This window comes from Saccopteryx bilineata, chromosome 11 (assembly GCF_036850765.1).
Source record: "Saccopteryx bilineata isolate mSacBil1 chromosome 11, mSacBil1_pri_phased_curated, whole genome shotgun sequence".
In the NCBI taxonomy this organism is placed as follows: domain Eukaryota; kingdom Metazoa; phylum Chordata; class Mammalia; order Chiroptera; family Emballonuridae; genus Saccopteryx; species Saccopteryx bilineata.
Genome location: NC_089500.1, coordinates 21,277,825 through 21,298,329, shown reverse-complemented (window position 1 = coordinate 21,298,329; position 20,505 = coordinate 21,277,825). Strand labels below are relative to the sequence as shown.

At 54.4% G+C, this 20,505-nt stretch overlaps 1 protein-coding gene across 5 annotated transcripts in view; it reads left to right on the top strand.

The window, feature by feature from the left end:
* Window positions 1-20,505, top strand: part of CTIF (cap binding complex dependent translation initiation factor) — a 272,016-nt gene that overhangs the window by 95,211 nt on the left and 156,300 nt on the right. For all 5 annotated transcript variants that reach the window (XM_066246447.1, XM_066246446.1, XM_066246445.1 and 2 more), the window contains 3 exons: window positions 2,382-2,455; window positions 3,472-3,576; window positions 9,803-9,878. In XM_066246447.1, the coding sequence (XP_066102544.1) occupies window positions 2,382-2,455; window positions 3,472-3,576; window positions 9,803-9,878 (255 nt within the window). The remainder of the gene's footprint in view (window positions 1-2,381; window positions 2,456-3,471; window positions 3,577-9,802; window positions 9,879-20,505) is intronic.

Here is a 20,505-nt window from a genome sequence, read left to right as displayed (position 1 = left end):
TGTCGCCTCGTCCGTGGGTGCTATCCACATTATTCTTTCCTGGGGGTGGTGCCCCCAGGGTTCCCCGGGCTGAGCGGAGATGGGGTTCTGGCTCCTTGGACTGTCAAGGACTCATGTGCTGGCACTTCTGTTGCTCAACTCTAAGACCAGTCACATTGTCAACAGGGTGGCAGTGGAGACAGGAGGTAGGTCGTGTGAGGAGTGACAAGACCGACCCTGTGGAAACGGAGAGCATGTGTGCGGAGGCTCTGACCGGGGTTGCGGAGGGTGCCTGTGAGTCACAGAACCGGGAGGCTGAGGCCATGGTCAGGGTCGCGGTTTGGGGAGCCGGGTGTTTGCTGGGAAAGGCAGTGAGATCTCTGAGTCTGCCGGCCTTTAAGATAGGATTCAGGTCATCTCCAGGCAATTCAAAAATTGCTTCTCTGAGTTGTCGTAGAATGGGTGAGAGCTGTGGCGATCAGTGAGAAAGATGTGCAGAGAGAGCCATATAAAACAGGTGTGCCGGGTTGGCCTTCCAGCGGTGCCACCCGCCAGCTGGTCCCCAGACTCCCACCCCGAGCTTTGCTGTCTCAGCCCAGGATGGAGGGGGAAGCAGCATCATCAGTGATCGGCCTGTGTGGAGAGGGGCCTTCCTCTGGAGGGTTCAGCACCTGTGTGCCAGTGCTGGGCGTCACCTCCACAGTGGCTCCTCTGTCGCTCCTTCCCACCCATCAGCCAGGGCCCTGAGGCTGGTAGGCCCCTTCCCAGGTGCTGCTCTGAAAGAGGCTGGGGCCCCAAGTGGGAGATGCCCCACGGGCCTCCCGCAGCCTGAGGGTAAGGTCCCCTCTTCCCAACCCTGGCGTCCCCACCAGCTCTCTGTGGGGGAGGCGTATGTGCCCTTGAGCTGCCTTCAAGGTGAACAGTGCTCGTGCCTGTGAGACGCCTTGCACTCCTGGGTTCCACTCTGACCCTCTCGCCCCTTTTTCCACACTCATTCTCCCTCCACCCATGTTCCTCCTCCAGTCCTGGGGCCGCGAGTCCTAGGACGGTAACTCGCTCTTGACATCCCAGCCTGTGAATCAGTCGTTCAGACCCAGAGGCAGCAGGCCGGCAGCTGCTCCACTCACAGGGCAGTCTGACCGGCCGGCAGATGTCCAAGGTGGCCCTGCGTTGTGCCGGGGGGGCCACAGGGGGGCACCAGAGGAGAAGGTAATAGTTGAGGAGCTTAAAATTTACTTGGGGTGATGGATGAACCATGGATTCTTTTGTTTCGTTCTACGTTAGTGGGATTTACTTAAGTCATTGCACGTGGTTGTTTGTTCTCACTGCTGTGTACCAGTCCCGTTTGTGAACGTGCCGTGGTTTGTCTGTGTGGCCAGCTGTTGGTGGGCCTTTGGGTGGTTCCGGTTTGGGGCTGCTCCGTGCTCTGTGCTGCGTACTGGTGGTGGGCACTGTGCACACGTGGCTCGTGCTTACACCCGGGAGTGCAGTCCTGGTCACAAGGCATGTACACATTCAGCTTTCCTACAGGTAGAGGAGTTGCTTTTCAAGGGTGATGGTGGACAGCAGACTGTAGGATGAACGCGGGTGGGTGGCAACAGGAGCGAAGGCAGGGAGGGCAGAGCAGCCAGGTCCCAGCAGCTGGGTCCAGTAAAGCACGTTCCACCCGTGGGCTGGATCACGTAGGACATATCCGAGGGTGAGGACTGGAGCCTGCGGACTTGGGAGAATTCAGTCGCTGGCATATCCTTGGTCGATGCGAGCTTCTAGGTGCTGCCTGGTTTCAAGGAGTGGGGAAGTCGACCCCACAACATGGACCCTCCACTGTGCCTGGACCTGGGGAGAAGCCGTGCCCGCCGGCCGGCTCCTATGGTGGCAGCTCGTCCGTGTGGACCCTCCACTGTGCCTGGACCTGGGGAGAAGCCGTGCCCGCCGGCCGGCTCCTATGGTGGCAGCTCGTCCGTGTGGACCCTCCACTGTGCCTGGACCTGGGGAGAAGCCGTGCCCGCCGGCCGGCTCCTATGGTGGCAGCTCGTCCGTGTGGACCCTCCACTGTGCCTGGACCTGGGGAGAAGCCGTGCCCGCCGGCCGGCTCGAGCGGTGGCAGCTCGTCCGTGTGGAGACTTTGAGGACAGAGCCATGGGCTGGGGCGGCGGATACCCGAGTTGTTTTTGTCCTTGGTGGCACAGCTCTGTCAAACACCATCAAACAAGGGCCCATGCCTGAGGGGAGGCCAGGGTCCTCCTGAAAGGCCTAGCTGCCCAGGATGACCATCAGGGGGCACAGGGTGGGCCTCTGTAGCCCTCTCTGGGGTTGGGCCTTGGAGAGGCCTTCCACCCACTTGTTCTCAGTGTCCTGGCCAAGCAAATAATGTTAGCCCTTTCCTCCTCCATCTTTTCTAGAACGGCAGCAAAGATAACTCTCTGGACATGCTGGGCACAGACATCTGGGCAGCCAACACCTTTGATTCCTTCAGGTAAGCTCTGCTTGTGCGGTGTGGGGCGCGCTCAGGCTGGGACCCCAGCTTACTTGTCCTGGAGCCCAGCAGGGTCTCTGGGGGCTGAGTCAATGCCGAGGGTTTGTTGATCAAGAAGTGGAGAGAAAGCAGAGGGGCGTGCAGTAGCTTAAAGAAGGAACCTGCAGAGCGGAGGTCAGAGAGAAGAGAGCAGGAAGGAAAAAGAGGGGAGAGTATCCAGGGGAAAAAGAAAGGGAAGAGGAGGCAGAGAGAAGAGGGGGTGAGTCCACCTGTGGGAGAGAGAGGGGAAGCAGGGAGGAGGAGCAAGGTGACGGCTCCGGGCTCAGGCAGCCTGGGTTAAGTCTGGGGCAGAGGGCTGTGACTGCAGGCCCACCCTCCCACTGAGGTCATCACTGGGCCCAGACTCTCGAAGGCAGCAGGAACAAGTACTGGCCGGGGTTCCTTGGGAGGAGGGGAGAGTGCCCCTGACGGGGCTGCTGGTGGGCTCCTGCCGTGGCGATGGCCTCAGGCCCTTTAGCTCCGTTCTGCCCGGCTCTGGAGCTGGCCACCCCGAGTATATTCCAGACACCCTGGCCCAGGTTCAGGGCCTCTGGGAACTGGACCATGCAGGACCTGGCCTCCTGCTTCTCCGCTGGCTTGTCTCCCTCCTGGACCTCAGAGCTGCCTGGTCAGAGGCTCTAGTGGCAGGACCTCCCCCCCTTTCTCCCTCCAGGCTTCCTCAGATGTAGGTGTGAAAACGAACTCTCAAGTGTTGTTCGGAGGCCGCTGTGGTGTGGGCATCGAGCGTACACTTACCCCACAGCAGGGTTGAGAAGGAGTGCAGGGTTTGTAGGAAGGCCCAGAGCTGACACCTCATGTTCCATTCTGAGTAAGGCGGCCCAGCCCGCCCCTGCTCTTGGCCGGTGTGTTCCCTCCGCTTCCTGCCTGCCTGGTCCCGCCTGGGGTGTCTGGGCCCCATCAGGAACTGGGCTTCTCTCCCTCTTGCCTCTCATTTCTTGCCCTCCTTCGCCCTCTAGTGGTGCCACCTGGGACCTGCAGCCCGAAAAGCTGGACTTCACCCGGTTCCACCGGAAGCTCCGACACACGCCCAAGCAGCCCTTGCCACACATCGACCGGGAAGGGTAAGGGGCAGCCGGCCCTCCTGGGGGGTGGGGGTGAGGCTCTTATACAGGAGAGGGGTAGGATGGGGCGAAGAACAGCTGTGACTATATCAGAGCTAAGAGGGACCCTGCCCCAGACAGGAAGGCATCCCTGCACTAGGGACACAGGTCCCTCGCCCCCTGAGTTCCTCTGCCCTCACTGCCCAGGCCCCTCCAGCCACACTGCCCGCTCCCCTCCCTGACCCCGCTTGTCACTGACTGTAGCCTAGTGCATTGGGTCTCACACTTGATCAGAACCACCCGGAGGCTTGTTACAACACAGCTCCCTGGCTGCACCCCGAGTCTCCGACTCAAGAGGTCGGGGTGGGGCCTGAGCATCTGCATTTTTAACCAGCTCCTGGGGTGCTGATGCTGCTGGTTCTGCAACCCCATTTGGAGGGCCACGGTGGAGTGGTTGATCTTACACCAGGTTCTCTTCCCTTCAAGTAATACTATGCCTCAGTGTTCCTTTTTTTTTTTGGTGACAGAGAGTCAGAGAGAGGGACAGATAGGGACAGACAGACAGGAAGGGAGAGAGATGAGAAGCATCAATTCTTCGTTGCGGCACCTTAGTTGTTCATTGATTGCTTTCTCATACGTGCCTTGATGGGGGGGCACTACAGCAGAGCAAGTGACCCCTTGCTCAAGTCAACGACCTTGGGCTTCAAGCCAGTGACCTTTGGGCTCAAGCCAACAATCATGGGTCATGTCCATGATACTACTCTCAAGTCAGTGAGCCCGTGCTCAAGCCGGTAACCTTGGGGTTTTGAACCTGGATCCTCTGCATCCCAGTCTGACGCGCTCTATCCACTGCGCCGCTGCCTGGTCAGGCTCAGTGTTCCTTTCTTTTAAAAAGCCCTGGTCTCTGGGGAGGTCAGGGGGTGGGACTGAAAGTTCTAACCCTCCAATCTCTTGGTTCCCCTGGCAACCAAGGGATACCCAGGGACGTTCCAAAGTCACCTCATTAACATAACAAAAGACACCTTCATCCCTCCACGTCTAGGAAATCCCAAGGATTTGGGGATCTCAGTGTCAGGAGTGGGGAGGAAGACCAACTATACCTTCGTAAGAATTACAGCGTCACCCCTGGCAAGTCTGTGCTTTGACTTTTTCAGGAACTGCCAGCGTTTTCCACACCAGCAGAACATTTTAGCGTCCCACCAGCAATATATAGAAGGGCCCTGATTTCTCCACCTCCTCGCCAACACTTGTTACTTTCTATTTTTCTTTTTTAGATTCAATTTGGGGCTTTTTTTTCCTTCCAGTCCTTTCCGGCCCACTCTGGTCTCCCTGCCACTTTAGATGGAAACATGACTGATATTATTATCAGCTCTTTCCTACGTCTCACCTGGCCTCCTGCTGCCACTTGCTGTCCCCCCTCCGCGCCCCATATCCCACTTGGCGACACTGTAATGAGCAGCAGCGTGGGGAGGGCGATGTTCTCATCCCTATTTCATAGAGGAGAGGAATGGAGCTCAGGGAGGCAAAGTAGCAGAGCCATGATCTAAGGCCTCAGACGCCTCCCCATGCCCAGGTCATCACACAGAGTATCCTTGAGTCGGCTTCACCCAGGGGTCCCCAAACTACGGCCTGTGGGCCACGTGCGGCCCCCTGAGGCCATTTATCCGGCCCCCGCCACACTTCCGGAAGGGGCACCTCTTTCATTGGTGGTCAGTGAGAGGAGCATAGTTCCCATTGAAACACTGGTCAGTTTGTTGATTTAAATTTACTTGTTCTTTATTTTAAATATTGTATTTGTTCCCGTTTTGTTTTTTACTTTAAAATAAGGTATGTGCAGTGTGCATAGGGATTTGTTCATAGTTTTTTTTTTATAGTCCGGCCCTCCAACGGTCTGAGGGACAGTGAACTGGCCCCTTGTGTAAAAAGTTTGGGAACCCCTGGCTTAACCCCTTAAACTTAATGCAAAGTTGCACGCACGTGCTTATTTTCCTAGGGAGCGGTGTGGCACTCATACCGGGCTCTCTCAGGGAGCCCCCGCCTCTCACCAGGCCTTTTTTTTTTTCATTGCCCTTTCGGTGTGGGTTCCATCAGAACTGTTTTTTTGTTTTTTGTTTTTTGTTTTTTCTTCCGAAGTTAGAAGCAGGAGGCAGTCAGATAGACTCCTGCATGTGCCAGACCAGGATCCACCCAGCATTTCCACCAGGGGGTGATGCTCTACCCATCTGGGGCATTGCACCATTGCAGCTGGAGCCATTCCAGCACCTGAGGCAGAGGCCATTGAGCCGTCCTTAGTGCCAGGGTCAACTTTACTCCAGTGTGGAGCCTTGGGTGCGGGAGGGGAAGAGAGAGACAGAGAGGAAGGAGAGGGGGAGGGGTGGAAAAGCAGATGGGTGCTTCTCCTGTGTGTCCTGGCCAGGAATCAAACCTGGGACTTCCATACACTGGGCCGACACTCTACTGCTGAGCCAACTGGCCAGGGCCCTCCATTAGAACTTTTGAGGTCATTTTTTGGGGTGGAGAGGGGCACTGGCAGACAGTGATAGAGCAAAGTGGGGCCTAGCCCCAAGGTCCCCTGGCTTGGCCACACGCCATCTGCCTGCACATGGCTCACTCAACCCTTGTTCAGCAGCAGCGAGGCCCACACCGCTGAGTTTAGGGAAGCTGACTTTCCTCAGCAGGTCAGGTCAGGAGTGGGTTTTCAGCAGAGGTGATGCTTCCCGTCTGCCTCCTTGTGAGACTGGTAGAGCTTGGGGTGTGCCATGGGAACAAGCACTGGGCACTTCTCCAGCCCGTCACAGGCTCACTGGGTTCCTGCGTGGAGCTGGGCACTGGGAGGAAACGCACACGCACTCACTGTGTCAAACGTCGTCCCGCCCAGCTGGACTGTTTACTACTGAAAGGAGACAGTGCAGGGAAATAAAAGACTCCGTTTTACGGTGCAGACATGTGGAGAGTGCACGCTAGGAAATAAGCTGCCAGGCGCGGTAGTCAACACGGGGGAGGGTCGAGTGGGGAGCACTTTCACAGGCTGAACGGTCTGGGCATGGCTCTGGGGAAGGGACAGCATCTCCCTAGGAAGCTCCCACCTCTCCTGCATCCCTGGGAGCACATGGATGGTAAAACCAGTGGGGAAACTGAGGCCCAGAGGACAAAAGGACCGAAGGTGTCTGATGGGGACCATGTGTTGGAGTCAGGCTGTCCAAGGCGTCCGCATCAGTTCACTCAAGTTAGCATCATCACAGGATACCAGCTGGCGGTGGCTTTCCAGGGAAGAGAGGGCCCCCTAGTGCTGAGGACCATCCTCCCCTCCAGAGCAGAACTGGCCGCACCCCTCACCAGCTACCGGCCAGGCTCGCCCACTCCACCAGAGCCTCCAGGACAGCGGTTTCATCCAGTGTGCTGCGAGTTTTCCAGACATGCGGCACCTGTTTAATCAGGGCACTGACCTCTATTCCCTTAGACGATCAGATGTGAAAAAATGACAACAGCCAACACAACAATAGCTGTCCAGTGTGAACAAATCAAAATTATACCTTTTTTTTTGGGTCAGATCAGCAAAAAATATATATATATACTTTTTGGTGTGCCACAGAATTTTAGTAATTAGTGTATATGTGGCATGAGATGAAAGAGGTTGAAAATGGCTGCTCTAGGGTTTGCTGACAGTTGGCTAGGGCCTCCCACACACACCTGGTTCTGGCCAGATTCTGTCTCATCGCGGCTCCAGGCGAGTCCGGGTGTGCTGCACTGGGGACGGCTCCACATGCCCAAGCGCCGCAGCGTCCCTCAGAAGTGGGGTGCCACTTTGTTGCCAAGGCTTCCCGCAGCCCGTGTATCCATGGAGGGACAGAAATTGGAAAAAGCTGTTGCCTTGGAAACCCTGTTGGCAGCAGTGACTCAGCTAGTCTCCATCAACCTTCCTTCTGCCCTCCGGAGCCTGCAGTCCTCCAGGGCGCTGTGTGCCCCGGGCAGGGCAGGGCGGGTTCAGGGCCCAGGAGTCACAGCCCCCCCACCCCCCCTCACGCGGACCCCAGGGCCGCTCAGTGGGAAGGAAAGCCATTCCTGTGCAGTGCTCAGCCAGCCGGGGCCGGCAGGCGGTTGGAGCCAGAGGTGTGTTATACACACATGACTTAGAGGAGTGTCAGCCATTCTCATTGGCCAAGAGTCTCCAGGTCCCTCCTTCCCCGCTGCCATCATGCGTATGAGAGACAGGACTACAAGCGTTACTGCTTCACAGATTCCTTAGCCAAAAGGTGGTTGGATGTTTCCAGATCTTTCTTCACCTCATCTGCAGCCCAGCACATCCCGAGGCTGGAGTGAGGGCAGAGGGGCAAGAACTCTCCCCCTTTCCCTCCGTACGCCCCTCCCGCCCCAGCTCCACCTGCCGGACCCTGAGCTGTCCTCCCGGCCCTGGCCCGCCAGCACCGTCCTTTACCACCCCCCCTCGCACTGCCCGCTCCGGCCCATGGACGCTGATGTCCCAGCTGGCAGCCGCTTGTGCTTAGCTCCAGGCTTTTGCCCTCCCTGCTGCCTTCTGCCGGGGACAGCCCCCCGGCCTCTGCTTGGCCAGCGCACTGCCCATCCCCCTGCCTCTGCCCAGACTGTACTGGATGCCGCTCTCCTGGGTTCTTGCGGCACCCTCCCTACACCTCACCCAACAATGCTGTGGCACCGAGGGCCCAGTCTATGCACCGTTCCCCCGGGGCCAGCTCCAGGCAGAGCCCACATGAAAGCACTGGAGAAACGTGGGCCTGGATCACTTCCCTACGGCCTCTTCCACCCAAGCCCCTGCTCTTTCCTGCAGCACCGGGCTCTCTTCCTGGGGTTTCCAGGGCAGCTCTGTCCCTAGGACCTTCAACACTCACCTCTTGCTAACCCCTCCTGGTGCCTGAGGTTAGAACTTGTTTCCTGAGAGCTGTGAGGAGCCATGTTGGGTTTTTCCCCATCACTCCCGGGGAGGTGGACAGAACCCAAAACACAAGAGAAGCTTCACAAATATTGAACAAGTAAACTGATTACCCTGAAGTTTGAAAGTTGCATTAATTCTGCGGCTAGAAAAGGTTGCCACCGGCCTCCTGGGCAGCCCTGGTATCCCTGGGTCAGTAATAATAACATAGTAGCAGTAACGAATACTTCCTGTGCGCAGGTCGTGTACCACTATCATTCTCAGTTCTTGCCTTGTATTACTTAAGATTCACCACAACCTAGCGAGGTAGGAGCTATTATTGTCTTCACTTCGACATGAGACTAGGAGACCCCCCCCCAAAGTGAGTGACCTGCATGAGGCTGGGTTAGCTCTAGAATCTGCTCCCAGTCACTCTGCTGCTCTTCCAGGAACCACAACAGAGGTACTAGTAGAAGTAAAGGAAGTACTAGTAGTAACAACATATTTACCTTATTTATTTTATTATAAATTTATTTAACTATTACCTGTATTTACCATGATAATACATTTACTGTTAAATACGGTATATTAAGAGTGTGTGTGTGTTCATGTGCATACCTGGTGAGGTTCTAAGCACTTTAATATATTAATTTAATTTTCAACTCACCCTATCATGTTTTTCAAATGAGGAAATAGGTACAGAGAGGTTAAGTGACTTGTGCAGGGTCACCCAGTTAGTAAGGGATTCAGCTGGGGTTCTCACCCCACTAGCCTGGTGCCAAAGTCTGCACCATAAATGTGCAGAAGATATGGCCCTTTGGCAGCGAATCAGGGCCAGTGGCTCCGGCCCGGAGGTTCACTGGACCACAGAGGACAGAAGACAGAGCATCGGTATTGGAGTGGGCTTGCTGGGCTGGCCCAAGGTCAGGCCAAGGAGAAGGAAGCCCATCAGCGGCCTGTGTGACTGCAAAAGCTGCTTCATTTATTTTCTCCTTAGCGTCATGGGCAAGAGGATAGGCTTTTGCAGAGCTGTGACCGGTTTGGGGGGGTTATCAGCAAAGAGCCCAGTGTCTTTCCTGGAAGGGTCAAAGGGAACTCTGATACTTTTGTGCCCCCCCCCCCAGCCCGTTCTCAGCATCCCATCTGCATGAGCCCTTTGTCCTCCACAAAGACCTGTGTTGACAGTGGCGGTAGGACAGCATCCCCAGGGCCTCCAGGGCCATTTCCACCTGGTGGGACAGGCTGACTCTGCAGACCTTTGGTGGGGGGGTAATGGGGGGACGGGGGGCAGGACCGGCTTGCCCCCTGGACAGGATGACGAATGTGCCTCCTCTCAGGGTCTCTATGTCTTTTCTGATGCAGGTGGGGAAAAGGAAAGCTGGAAGATGGGGACGGGATCAACCTGAATGACATTGAGAAGGTCCTCCCGGCCTGGCAGGTAGGCTCAGGGCCCGAGTCCCCACGCACCCTTCCTCAGGGCCCAAGCACTCTCGCTGGCCCCTCGCTCCAACAGGGCGTGACAGGATGCAGCGTACTTGCGTGTGGCCTGCCCGCCATGGTCCAGAGCGTCCCACTGTGATGTGTGCGCAGAGGGCCTCAGCAGCCCCCAGACTTACTGCCTATTGTAGATCTCTGGGGAACCCTTACCTCTCACTGGGGGTCACACATGGGGCACATGTCACAGTGAATGGTCCTGGCGGGAGTGTCACACATGCAGCACATGTCACAGTGAATGGTCCTGGCGGGAGTGGCTCAGTCAGAGCTCAGATGCTGACACGTGGTTGCCTGTCCAGCCCCTGGTCCAGCCAGTGCCAAGGATCCGCCATCCTGACGACCCCACCCGGTCGTACTTCCACAGCAGGCGATGCGTCTAGGGAGGGAGTTGTGCCGTGCTGTCCCTCAGGGGCCCCCATTGCTGGGGCTGCTGGGCCCAGACCCCTGGAGCTGCCTAGACCTGGGCAGCAGGGCAGACAGTAGGTGCCCACATTTGCCCAGCACGGTTCTCCACCCATGACAAGCACGTAATTGGTTAGGAAGGGCTGATATTGTTGATGGTGACTCTCCCCGCCGTCTACTTCCTCGTGATGGTGGCTGAGGTGACGGTCAGGTGAGCTGCGGTAGGTGAGAACCAGTAACCAGATCTTCACCCCTACAAACTATCAGCAGCTTCAGGTAAGCTGAAGTAGCACTGCTTCCCAAGAGCTCTGACCTAGGGTGGGAAGCTGGGGGCTTCGAGCGTGGTGACGTGGTTTCAGGGGGACATCATTCATGGTTCCAGGCGGTGACGCCTTCCAGTAGAGCGTCCCTACTGTGAACTGCGTGTGGGCTGGAAGGGTAGGGGCTGTCCTGCCGTGTAACAGTGATGTGGACGAGTGTGACTCTGTTCCCAGTGTGACCCCGGGCTCGGGTGCACCCGGCGCAGAGGCCGTGCACACAGTCGGCGGCACCATGGTCTGCTCCCACGAGAGGGCGCCAGTGTGACCCCGGGCTCGGGTGCACCCGGCGCAGAGCCCGTGCACACAGTCGGCGGCACCATGGTCTGCTCCCACAAGAGGGCGCCAGTGTGACCCCGGGCTCGGGTGCACCCGGTGCAGAGGCCATGCAGACAGTCGGCGGCACCATGGTCTGCTCCCACGAGAGGGCGCCAGTGCGCCACTCTGCAGGCTCCACAGTCTGGCATTTGCAGTGGAAAATCCCTCGCCCCCAGCAGCCAAAGGTAGCCTTGCCTTGGGGCTTAACATATACATTGTCCCCCCAAAATGATCCAAGCCAACGCTCAGGCCCCTCCTCCCCAAAACAAGGGAAAGGATGAGGCAGTAAAAGATGCAGCCACACAAAGGTGTAGAAAGGCACCTATTTGGCCAAAACGTCCCTTGCTGTGCAAAGGCCTGATATTCCTCTCAGGATACCCCCCCCACACACACAGTCCTGAGGCCCCTGGGAACACAAGCGGCTACCAGGAGGGCACACCTTTTCAGCCACTGTCACAAACAAGGAGGGTGCTTGCCCTTCGAGTGAGGTTGCTGGTGGCATTCCCCACACCAGACATCTTGTCTGGGCCAGCAGGAGAAGCTCCCACCAGTGTGGGACTTGGAGTTACAGAGTGTGGCTTCTGCCCTTGGAAGGACAGGCACTGGCAGCCCGTGCTGGGGGGCTGGGGGGAGCTATACTGCTCTCAAAAATTAGGGGATCAGAGAACGTGCAGATACTCCAGTACTTTCAGCCTTTTATATAGTCCATTTTCACCAATGAAATAAAAACTGGTTTTGCACCTCATTTGCATAATCAAACAACTTTCTTTTACTTGTTTGCTTTTCTGATCTTGTTTAATTTAAAAAATCAAATGCTTTTTTTGTTGTTGTTGCTTCATATTCATTTGGAAATATCCCCTCAATTTTGTGAGCAGTATAGATTAAGTTCAATGTAAGGGCAAGGAAATTGAATCTGAATAGGTCTGGCCTTTCTTTTCACACCCCTATCTCATCTCTGACCAAGATAACACCCCAGGGTTCTCTCCCCCAGAGATCTGTAAGCTGAGGAGCAAGTTCCCATCAGGGGCTCCTCAGGTTACCAAAGCACAGGGGGCCCCAGGGTCAGGGCTGGGCAGAAACCCTGCTTCCCCATTCCACACCGCCCTGGATGCTTCTGTCTTTTACAAAACCCCACTTGAAAGACAGCGTTGTTGAATTATCCCATGTCTTGTCCATGGGATAATTCTGAAAGGGCATATTTTGATCATTTTTCTTTGAGTTCTCCGTCAAACAAACATTATGTCTTCTGGTTTTTTGTCTGACAATAGGAACTGCATAATCCAACTTATTTCCCTTTTTGATTTCCTGTTAGGAAATTTTGAAACTAAATTCTGCATCTGTCTGCCATTAATTACAAGCTCTGGCGGACCTGGTCAGGTCTGTGGCTCTGATCCCTGGTGACGGACGCAGGTTAGTCATACATAGTGTGCAAACATGCGTGGAGGTCTGCACGACAGACACTGAACAGGAATATAACTGAGTCAAGTGGGGTTTCTGAGCTCATGGATATGCCCAAGGTACTGTTTTCACACAGGACCCAGAGAGAGGACAGGAGGCCAGCGAAAGGAGGAGACAGTAGATGTGGGGTTAGGTACTCCATTCTCCTGCTTGGCCCCAAATAATAATAGGATGAGAACCTCCACACATGCACGCATGCACACACACACGCACACGCATGCATGCATCCACAGACACATGCCCTAGGACTCTGAGGGACAGATTATCTTTCAGAATGAAAATCACTGCAGCCCGAATGATGACCAGGCTTTCCCCAGGACCTACCCGCTGAGTGCTGGTCAGAGTGAAAATGTTGGCCGAGGCAGGAGCAGCCTTGTTTCTCCAGCAGGTGGCGTCATTAGGTTTGGAAACTGGGTTGGTGGGAAGGGGCCGCCCCACACTGGACAGAAGCTGCTGTAGCCCGGTTCCTAGTCCTCCAGATGGGAAGACGTGGTGACTTTATTGTTCCCTAGAGCTATGCCAGCTCTGTTGCTAAACTTCCAAAATATGCTAACTCACAGGCGTAAGGATTATTAACATATCCCTAGATGCCAAGGAACAAAAGCATGTGAAAGCCAAGTTCCCCCTGTCTCCCCCAGGCCCTCTCCTGCTCTGCAAAGTGCTGCTTCGCGTCACTTCATAGGCCCACGGAAGGTACAGTCTGACTTCATTCACTGGGTGCACTGGGATCGATCCAGCAGCTTTCTGTGGACCAGGCTCTGTCTTAGCCATGATGAACTGAGTTAAAATTCAGGGCAATTGGTTTTCCAGTGGGCTAAACATGGAATTCTCCTAATGTCCCCTTTTGAGCATCCAACAATGGCTTTATCGCACCAGTAGTCATGCTGCAGACATCCACGCTCCAGGAATTGTGACGTCTTTCTTCGTATCTTGCTTATCCTCACACCATCTCTATAGGGCACACGCTGTTACCAATGTCCTTTCCCTGGAGAGGGTTCTCTGGTCGGATGTCACCTTCTCAGGAAGACCTTTTGGACACCCCCCTCACACCCCCCCCTTCATTCCTGGCCATGGCGCTGATCACGCACGCGCGTGCTTTGTTTATTTTGTAGTCTGTATGCTCCCACTGGAAGGTAAGCCCATGTGAGGGTCCATTAAACGTTGGGTGACCGCACGAGCTCTGGCCACAGCACCCCAGTCCGGAACCTGAGCCTCGTTCGCAGGCACTCACGTGAGTCCAGCCCTGTCTGGGCTGCACGTCTACGTGTCCTCTCTGAATTCACACAGCTGCCCTGGAACGTGTAGGTCCTACTGTTGCTGTTATCTTGCGGAGACGAGGGAACTGCGATCAGATAGCTTGCCCCACATCACACAGCTTATGAGTGGGGGAATGGGGATTGGAATTGAGGCTGCCCCACTCCCCTGGCGTCCTTTGTCTAAGGGGTGATGATGAGGAGGAAGAGGCGCCGGAAAACTTTTCTTGTTCTAGGTGACTGTAGTCACGTACAGCAAGTTAGGGGTGAATGTCATTTCCTTAATAAGCAGGAACAAGAAAATGGATATCTTTTTTTTTTCTTTTGAAGGCACTAAAAATGGAAAGAGAGGAGAGAGAGAGACTGACAGGGAGAGACCCCTAAGGATACCCTTTTGACAGAGGAAGAGAAATGCTTTTTCCCATTTTTTTAATCAGAAAAGTTTCCAATGGCTTCTTTCTAATCCCTGTGACCCAAGACGCTGCCTCAGCTGTCAAGGAGGCGTGCTTACCTTGGTGAGCCCCTCTGCCTTGCCAGCCACCCGCTCCTCACGCTTCCTCCCTCAGGACAAAGATAGGTGCCCATACAGCAAAGGGACCAGTTCTTCAATCCGTGGCTTTCTGTCTGAGGCCGCCGGGTAGCAGGGCCCGCTGGGAATGGGCAGTGTGCTCTGTGGGGCAAACCTACTCGTGTTTTTGTTGATTATGAGTCTTTTTGCAAGACATTATTATTGGGGGGGGGGGGTGAAGACTTTGTTGGAAAGTTCCTAGGCAGCAGGCATGAGGACTGGGCCGTCACGGTGCAGGGGCAGACTGCAGGGAGCCGGGACAGCAGGTAGCAGGTGCGTTGTCTCTAGGTGAAGAAAACATCCTCATTCTTATAGCGGCTCAATTATCCAGAACACAAGTAGGATCTTAGACAGGGGTTGGCCATCTGTGGCCCACCGGCCAAGGCCAGGCCCCCAGCCTGTTTCTACAAATATGGTGTTAGTGGCACACAGACACACCCATTCATCTACTCACTGTCTGTGACCAAATTTGTGCAACTGGGCAGCACGGGGTAATTGTGATGCGGACCCTCCCACCCACAATGCCTTAAATACTTACTCTCTGGCCTGTCACAGAAAAAGTTTGCCAAACGTTGATCTCAGCTGTAAACAGAAACATGCCCTGAGAGTTAAAACAGATGGCAGAAATCCTAAAGGTCATTCACCATAGTCATCAGAGAGCCTCCAGTCCCGCATTCAGAAGAACTTGGTGCAGTTCGTTCTAATTCCTCTTTCCAAGCTTTCATTTCATAAATGGGATCAGACATCTATTTGACTTAGATTGTGAGGCTGCGCTGAGGGTCAAAATGTAAACCATGTCCTAGAGCGACAGGTATTTGTAAACCAAAAACCACTCTGCCGATGCGACATGGTCTGGGTACAACCCGGAGCGAGCCCAGAGCTGCTGGGCTTGGCACGCAAGGACCGTGCTTGGGAACCACGCAACAGGCCCGTCTGCGGGGTGCGTGGGGGTGGGGAGTGGGGAGGTGGAGAATCTGTTGGGTTTCCCCAGATCCTTCTGAGACTGAGACTAAAAAAATACCCATCGGCCGTGGAGATCTTAGCCTGGGAGAAGCCCTGCCCCGGCTGCGTTGAGCGCCTTACTGTGCTCCCTGTGCCTCATCCCTGCGTGTCCTCACCCCTCCCTCACCCAGATCATCTCTCTACCGTGGCCCTGTTCAAATTTTACCTCCTCCATGAGACCGTCCCGGACAAATCACACCGTCTCGGTCCTCAGAGGCTGCATGGACACGTGGAGGACTGGATTCTAGGCCAGGTTTGAGGTTCTCTGCTGGTGTCCTGCCTGTGCGTGCGTGTGTGTGCGTGGAGCGGGGCGGCCTGGGCCTGGGCCTGGGCCTTGGGGGTGGCCCGGCAGGGGAGCTACAGAGGGAAAGAGCAGGCAGGCTCCGATGGTGGCAGAAGTGAGCAGGCAGTGGTTCCGGAGAAAAGGGGACCGTGGAGAATGGGGGGGTCCAGGAGTCCTGAAGGGACATTTCTACAGAGAGAGCAGTTGACCAAGTAGGGACCGACCAAATATTCTTGAGAAATGCATGATGGGAGGAGGATTTAGGCAGCCAAGGGTTAGGGCCCAGTTAGTCTTCTGCCCTGCTGCTGGGACCCCTAGGGAATTCCTAGGACGTACACATCTTCCAGTGGCCAGGAATGGAAGGGCAGTAACCTTGTTAGGGATAGGCCAGGGTCCCTTCAAAACACGACTTGCCCCATGGAGAGGTTATCTGTTCCATGCCCTGCTTTGGGCCGGACCATACCCAGAATCCTTTGCGCTGTGCCAGACGGCTGAACCAGGCAGGAGGGGGCGCTCGAGGGTGAGGGGACTAACAGACCCAAGTGAGGCCAGACTGAAGTCTGCGTCTGCCTCGGGCTTGGAGGGACAAGGTCATCTCGCAGAGAGCAAGAGCTGCCCTCCTGGCCCTGCTTGGAAGTGCCCAGCGCTCAGGATGGGGAGGTCAGCAGAGATGCCAGGTGCACAAAGCTAGGAGCAGGCCCTCCGCGGGCCTGTGGGACCTTGTCTGTGACTGCTCAGAGGAAGGGGACCCTCCTGCACACACTCACCCTGCAGGGGTTCAGCAGGCCCTGCCAGCAGAGGCCCGAAGCCCATCTCCATCCCTAGAGCAGTTTCCAGGGCTGGTTTAATGTAGGCCAGGCCTCGTTAAACAAGGTTGCATCCTGGTCCAGCACCTCTCCTCCTTTGTCCCCGGTCAGTGGAAGGAGCAGCTGAGGCGGGGGGAAGAGGAAGGTGTTGCTGAGGGTGTGAAGCATCCATTATTCCTTTATTAGCCAGCATGCCATTTCTGGTCGCGTTCTCTTTCCTGGCGGAGGGGAGGTTGAGGGCGGAGAGGCCGGTTATTTTCGTTCGCCCCAGCTTCTCTCACTAGGAACAGCCGGCTGCTGCAGAGGGGGCAGGGGGGCGGACGGGGCTACGTGCTCTCCAGCAGGCGTTTGTGAATGGGCCCTGACTATCAGACCCAGCCGCCGCCAGGCGGCCCCCCCCAGACACACTGACTCTCACTAGATGGACACCGTTGTTTCTGGCACTGCCGTGGCCAGGCAGGAGGAAGCTTTCTTCTGGCCCAAGAACAATACCAGGGTCAGCCCGGGGACCTCCCTCCTACACCCTTTTCCTTCCATTGTGAGCCACCGCACAATCCCAGGCCACGTGGCTCTACACAGCCAGGAGGGAAGGGGGATGGGCCCAGGAGAGGTTAGCAATGTGGCTGACACCTCTAGGTCTGCCTCCACTTCCCAGGCTGGGCCAGGGTTCTGGAGGCAGCAGATGGACAGACAGACCAAGCATGTGTGAGTGACCATAGGGTCCCTGTGCTTTGCAAGGGACAGCCAGCAGGGTGAGGCCACAGTACTCCCTTGCCTGCCCCCTGAATCATAGCATGTCAGGACTGGAAAAGGCCCACCCCGCCTGCTCTCATCACTCCTTTCACACAGACAGGAAGCTGAGATTCAGAAAGATAAAGGTTTTACCAAACTTATTGTCATGCTTAAAATTTTTTTATTGATTCCTGGGGCCCATGGGAAGTCCTCAGACTTTGCTTTACCACCAGTGCCTGCTGGCCTTCTGGGCTCTCTCCTGTGACTCCCCAACTTGGGCTCTAGCCTCGTGACTAATTAACAGGCCCTTGATCTAGCAGCATCGGTTCCTTGCCTTACATGTCCTTCCCACCTTATTTGCCTTGCCTGCCACATACCTGTTCTTTAAAGACTTCCTGAAGGCCACCTCCTCTGTGCAGCCCTCCCTGATAACCCACTTCCTTGTTGAATCATATGCACTCCTCCAGCATGTAATATCTACCTGTAGAAGGGCTGCCCCTCCATGTCACTGGTGTGTTTGTATGGCTCTGTCACATAAACACACCTTTCCCCACAACACCCACTCCAAATCCTGAGGGTGGAAAACATCTTTACCTTTGCAACCCTTAAAACACCCAGGCACTTGTTTTTGAAATGCAAATTCTTGGGCCACCCTTCACTCCTGCTGAATCAGAAATACTGAGGGGGTGGGGGGTGGAGCAGAGAGCTGTCTTTAACAAGTCCTCCAGGCAGCTATGTCTCCTGCTCAGGTTTGAGAGCCACTACCTTTGGACCAACTTTCAGGCAATTGGCTCTTAATCCTGTCTCTTTTCTTCTTTCTCTTTATTATGTTGTTGAGTTATATTTGACAAGCAATACTGTGTAAGTTGAAGGTGTACAACATAACAATTTGATACACTTACATGGCAATAAGATTGCCACAGTAGCATTAGCTAACACCTGTTGTGCCACATGATTTATCATTGCCTCTAGTGTTGGTAACAGTTAAGATCTGTCTCTTAGCAAATTTGAGGTTTATACTACAGTTTTGTTGTCTATTCTAATAATTTCTGGATAAATTTCTTGAGTAATTGACATCACCTATCCCTTTCTAGTTGCTGCCAAAATTTTTGTTTTCTTACAATTGTTTTGCTCAAATTGAAAGACAACGAATCTTGCCCTATTTGACAAGCAAGGATGTGGGTTTGCAAAGGGTTGAGTAACTCAGGAACAACACAGTCCCCAGACTGTACCTGTTCCTGTCCCTGGCCCCAGATAACTCGGCCCCAGATAACCCTGGATGAGCCCCTGCAGATTAGGGTTCCGGGGAGCTCATATCTTCCTGCCCATCAAAGGTGGACACCTCAGGACAGCCCCTAGTGACATCGCATGTTTGCAGGTGGGAGAGCCACCACTTGGGGTGGAGATGTGGGCAGCCTTCCTTGAGACATGGAGGGAAAGCCCTGGGCCAACCACTTTGGCTCTTTCTTCAGATCATACCCCTCCTGTGTGCCACCCTGTGCGTGGTGGCTGCTGGTGGTGATGGAGTTTATCCCTGAGCTCAGGCTCTGGCGGCAGCGGGCAGTGATCCTGACGCATACTTGGTTATAGACGGAAGCTGACCTGGGGATACAACAACAATAACTTCTGCCTACAAAGGGAATAATCAAAAGTTGACATTAACAAGCTATAAATAATAACAGCAGTGTAGCTGCAGGCCTAGCTAAACAGGCTATGGGAAGGCCAAATGCTGCTGTCACGTCCAGAAAACAATCCTGGCCTTTTCCCCTGCAGTTCAGGGCTCTGACTTCTCGAACGGAGGGCTAAGGAAGACAGAGCACTGCCCCGGGGACAGGTGATCCTGTCCTTTCTCTGAGCGGTGTCTTCCCCCAGTGAAATAGGAATGGAGGCTCTACACCCAGCCCTGTACCTGTACCCCCACACCCACTGGGGGGTGCTTCTCCAGGGAACCCCTAGTTCAACTAGTAAAGCATCACACGTATTCTTGTATTCTCAAAAGACTCTCACCTCTCCTTTCTGCACCCAGCCCCTGGGGGTTTCAGGAAGACAGCCTCCCAGTCACATGGTGGGGCTGTATGCAGTTCTGCCCCTTTCTCGTCCTTTGCGTCCCCGAGATTTGGTCATCCCCAGAGCTTGTAAACCTGGATGAGCTTTTTCAATACTGATGGGGGATTTAATTTTGTGTTTTGCTGCTTCTGCCTTGGAAAGTGTTCTCTTGGGGCCCCAGAGGTCTGCCTGCCCAGCGGGATCCAGGGAGAGGAAACGGTGGCCTCATGTTCCACTAGGACAGGCACCTGACGCTGTGGGCTACTGCGCCCACCGAGGGCTCTGGGCCTGGTCCCAAGTGCTCTCCAGGATGCAGTTGCCCCAGGAGGCCCAGGGACCATCAGCTCTGAGTCAAGCAGCTGCCCTGGCGTGCACTTGGATTTCACCCCCTATCCCCACAGCTCCATGGCCCCATCTCCAGAGTGAGCGTGTCAGAGCAAGCGGTCCCAGTAGCCACTGCCACCTTGTACATCCTGTAGGTTAACCCAAGCTTGTTGGTCCAGTGTGACGCCATTGGTGATTGGTCCAGTGTGACGCCATTGGTGATTGGTCCAGTGTGACGCCTTTGGAGATTGGTCCAGTGTGACGCCATTGGCGATTGGTCCAGTGTGACGCCATTGGCGATTGGTCCAGTGTGACGCCATTGGCGATTGGTCCAGTGTGATGCCATTGGTGATTGGTCCAGTGTGACGCCATTGGTGTCCACAGAATTCAGGAAAGGGAAGCCAGAGAGACTTCATCCCACCACGGGGAGATGGTCCCCGAAGATTGAGATCCCTCTACCTGCCCAGTTTCCCCAAAAGTCGTATATGCCAGGAGTTTATACAAATTAAATAAATTTTAAAAATACCAAAAATTAAATAATGCTAAATAAATAAGAGTTTTAAAATACTACAAATTAAATAATACTAAAGGGCAGATAACAGGAAAGATCAGCTTGCCCAGTGTTCCTCAGTCGACTGGTTGCATCCCTCCAGGGAAACACTGTCACTTTTTTTGTTGTTGTTTTTTTTCCCAGGTGTGCCACCTTGCTTTTAATATATATAGTGTGTCTAATATTTCTGACTTCTGATATACTGCTCTTTTAAACTGTTTCTTTTAAATTGTATTGATTTTAGATGTTACCTGCTGACTTTCTATTATGGTAGATAAGAATTTTGTTCTCATATTTCCCTAAATTCTCAATATAATTATGTGAAATTTTAGTTATATTTTTAGTCAGGTTATTACTTCTTTATTGAATCCTACTTTTAATTTTGAGAAATAAAATCAACTTACAGAAAAGTCACAAACACAATACAAAGAATTCCTGTCCGCCTTCCACCCGGGTTTTCAGTGACATTTGCCATGCCTGCTTCAGTGTTCCCTCTGCATAATTTTTTTATT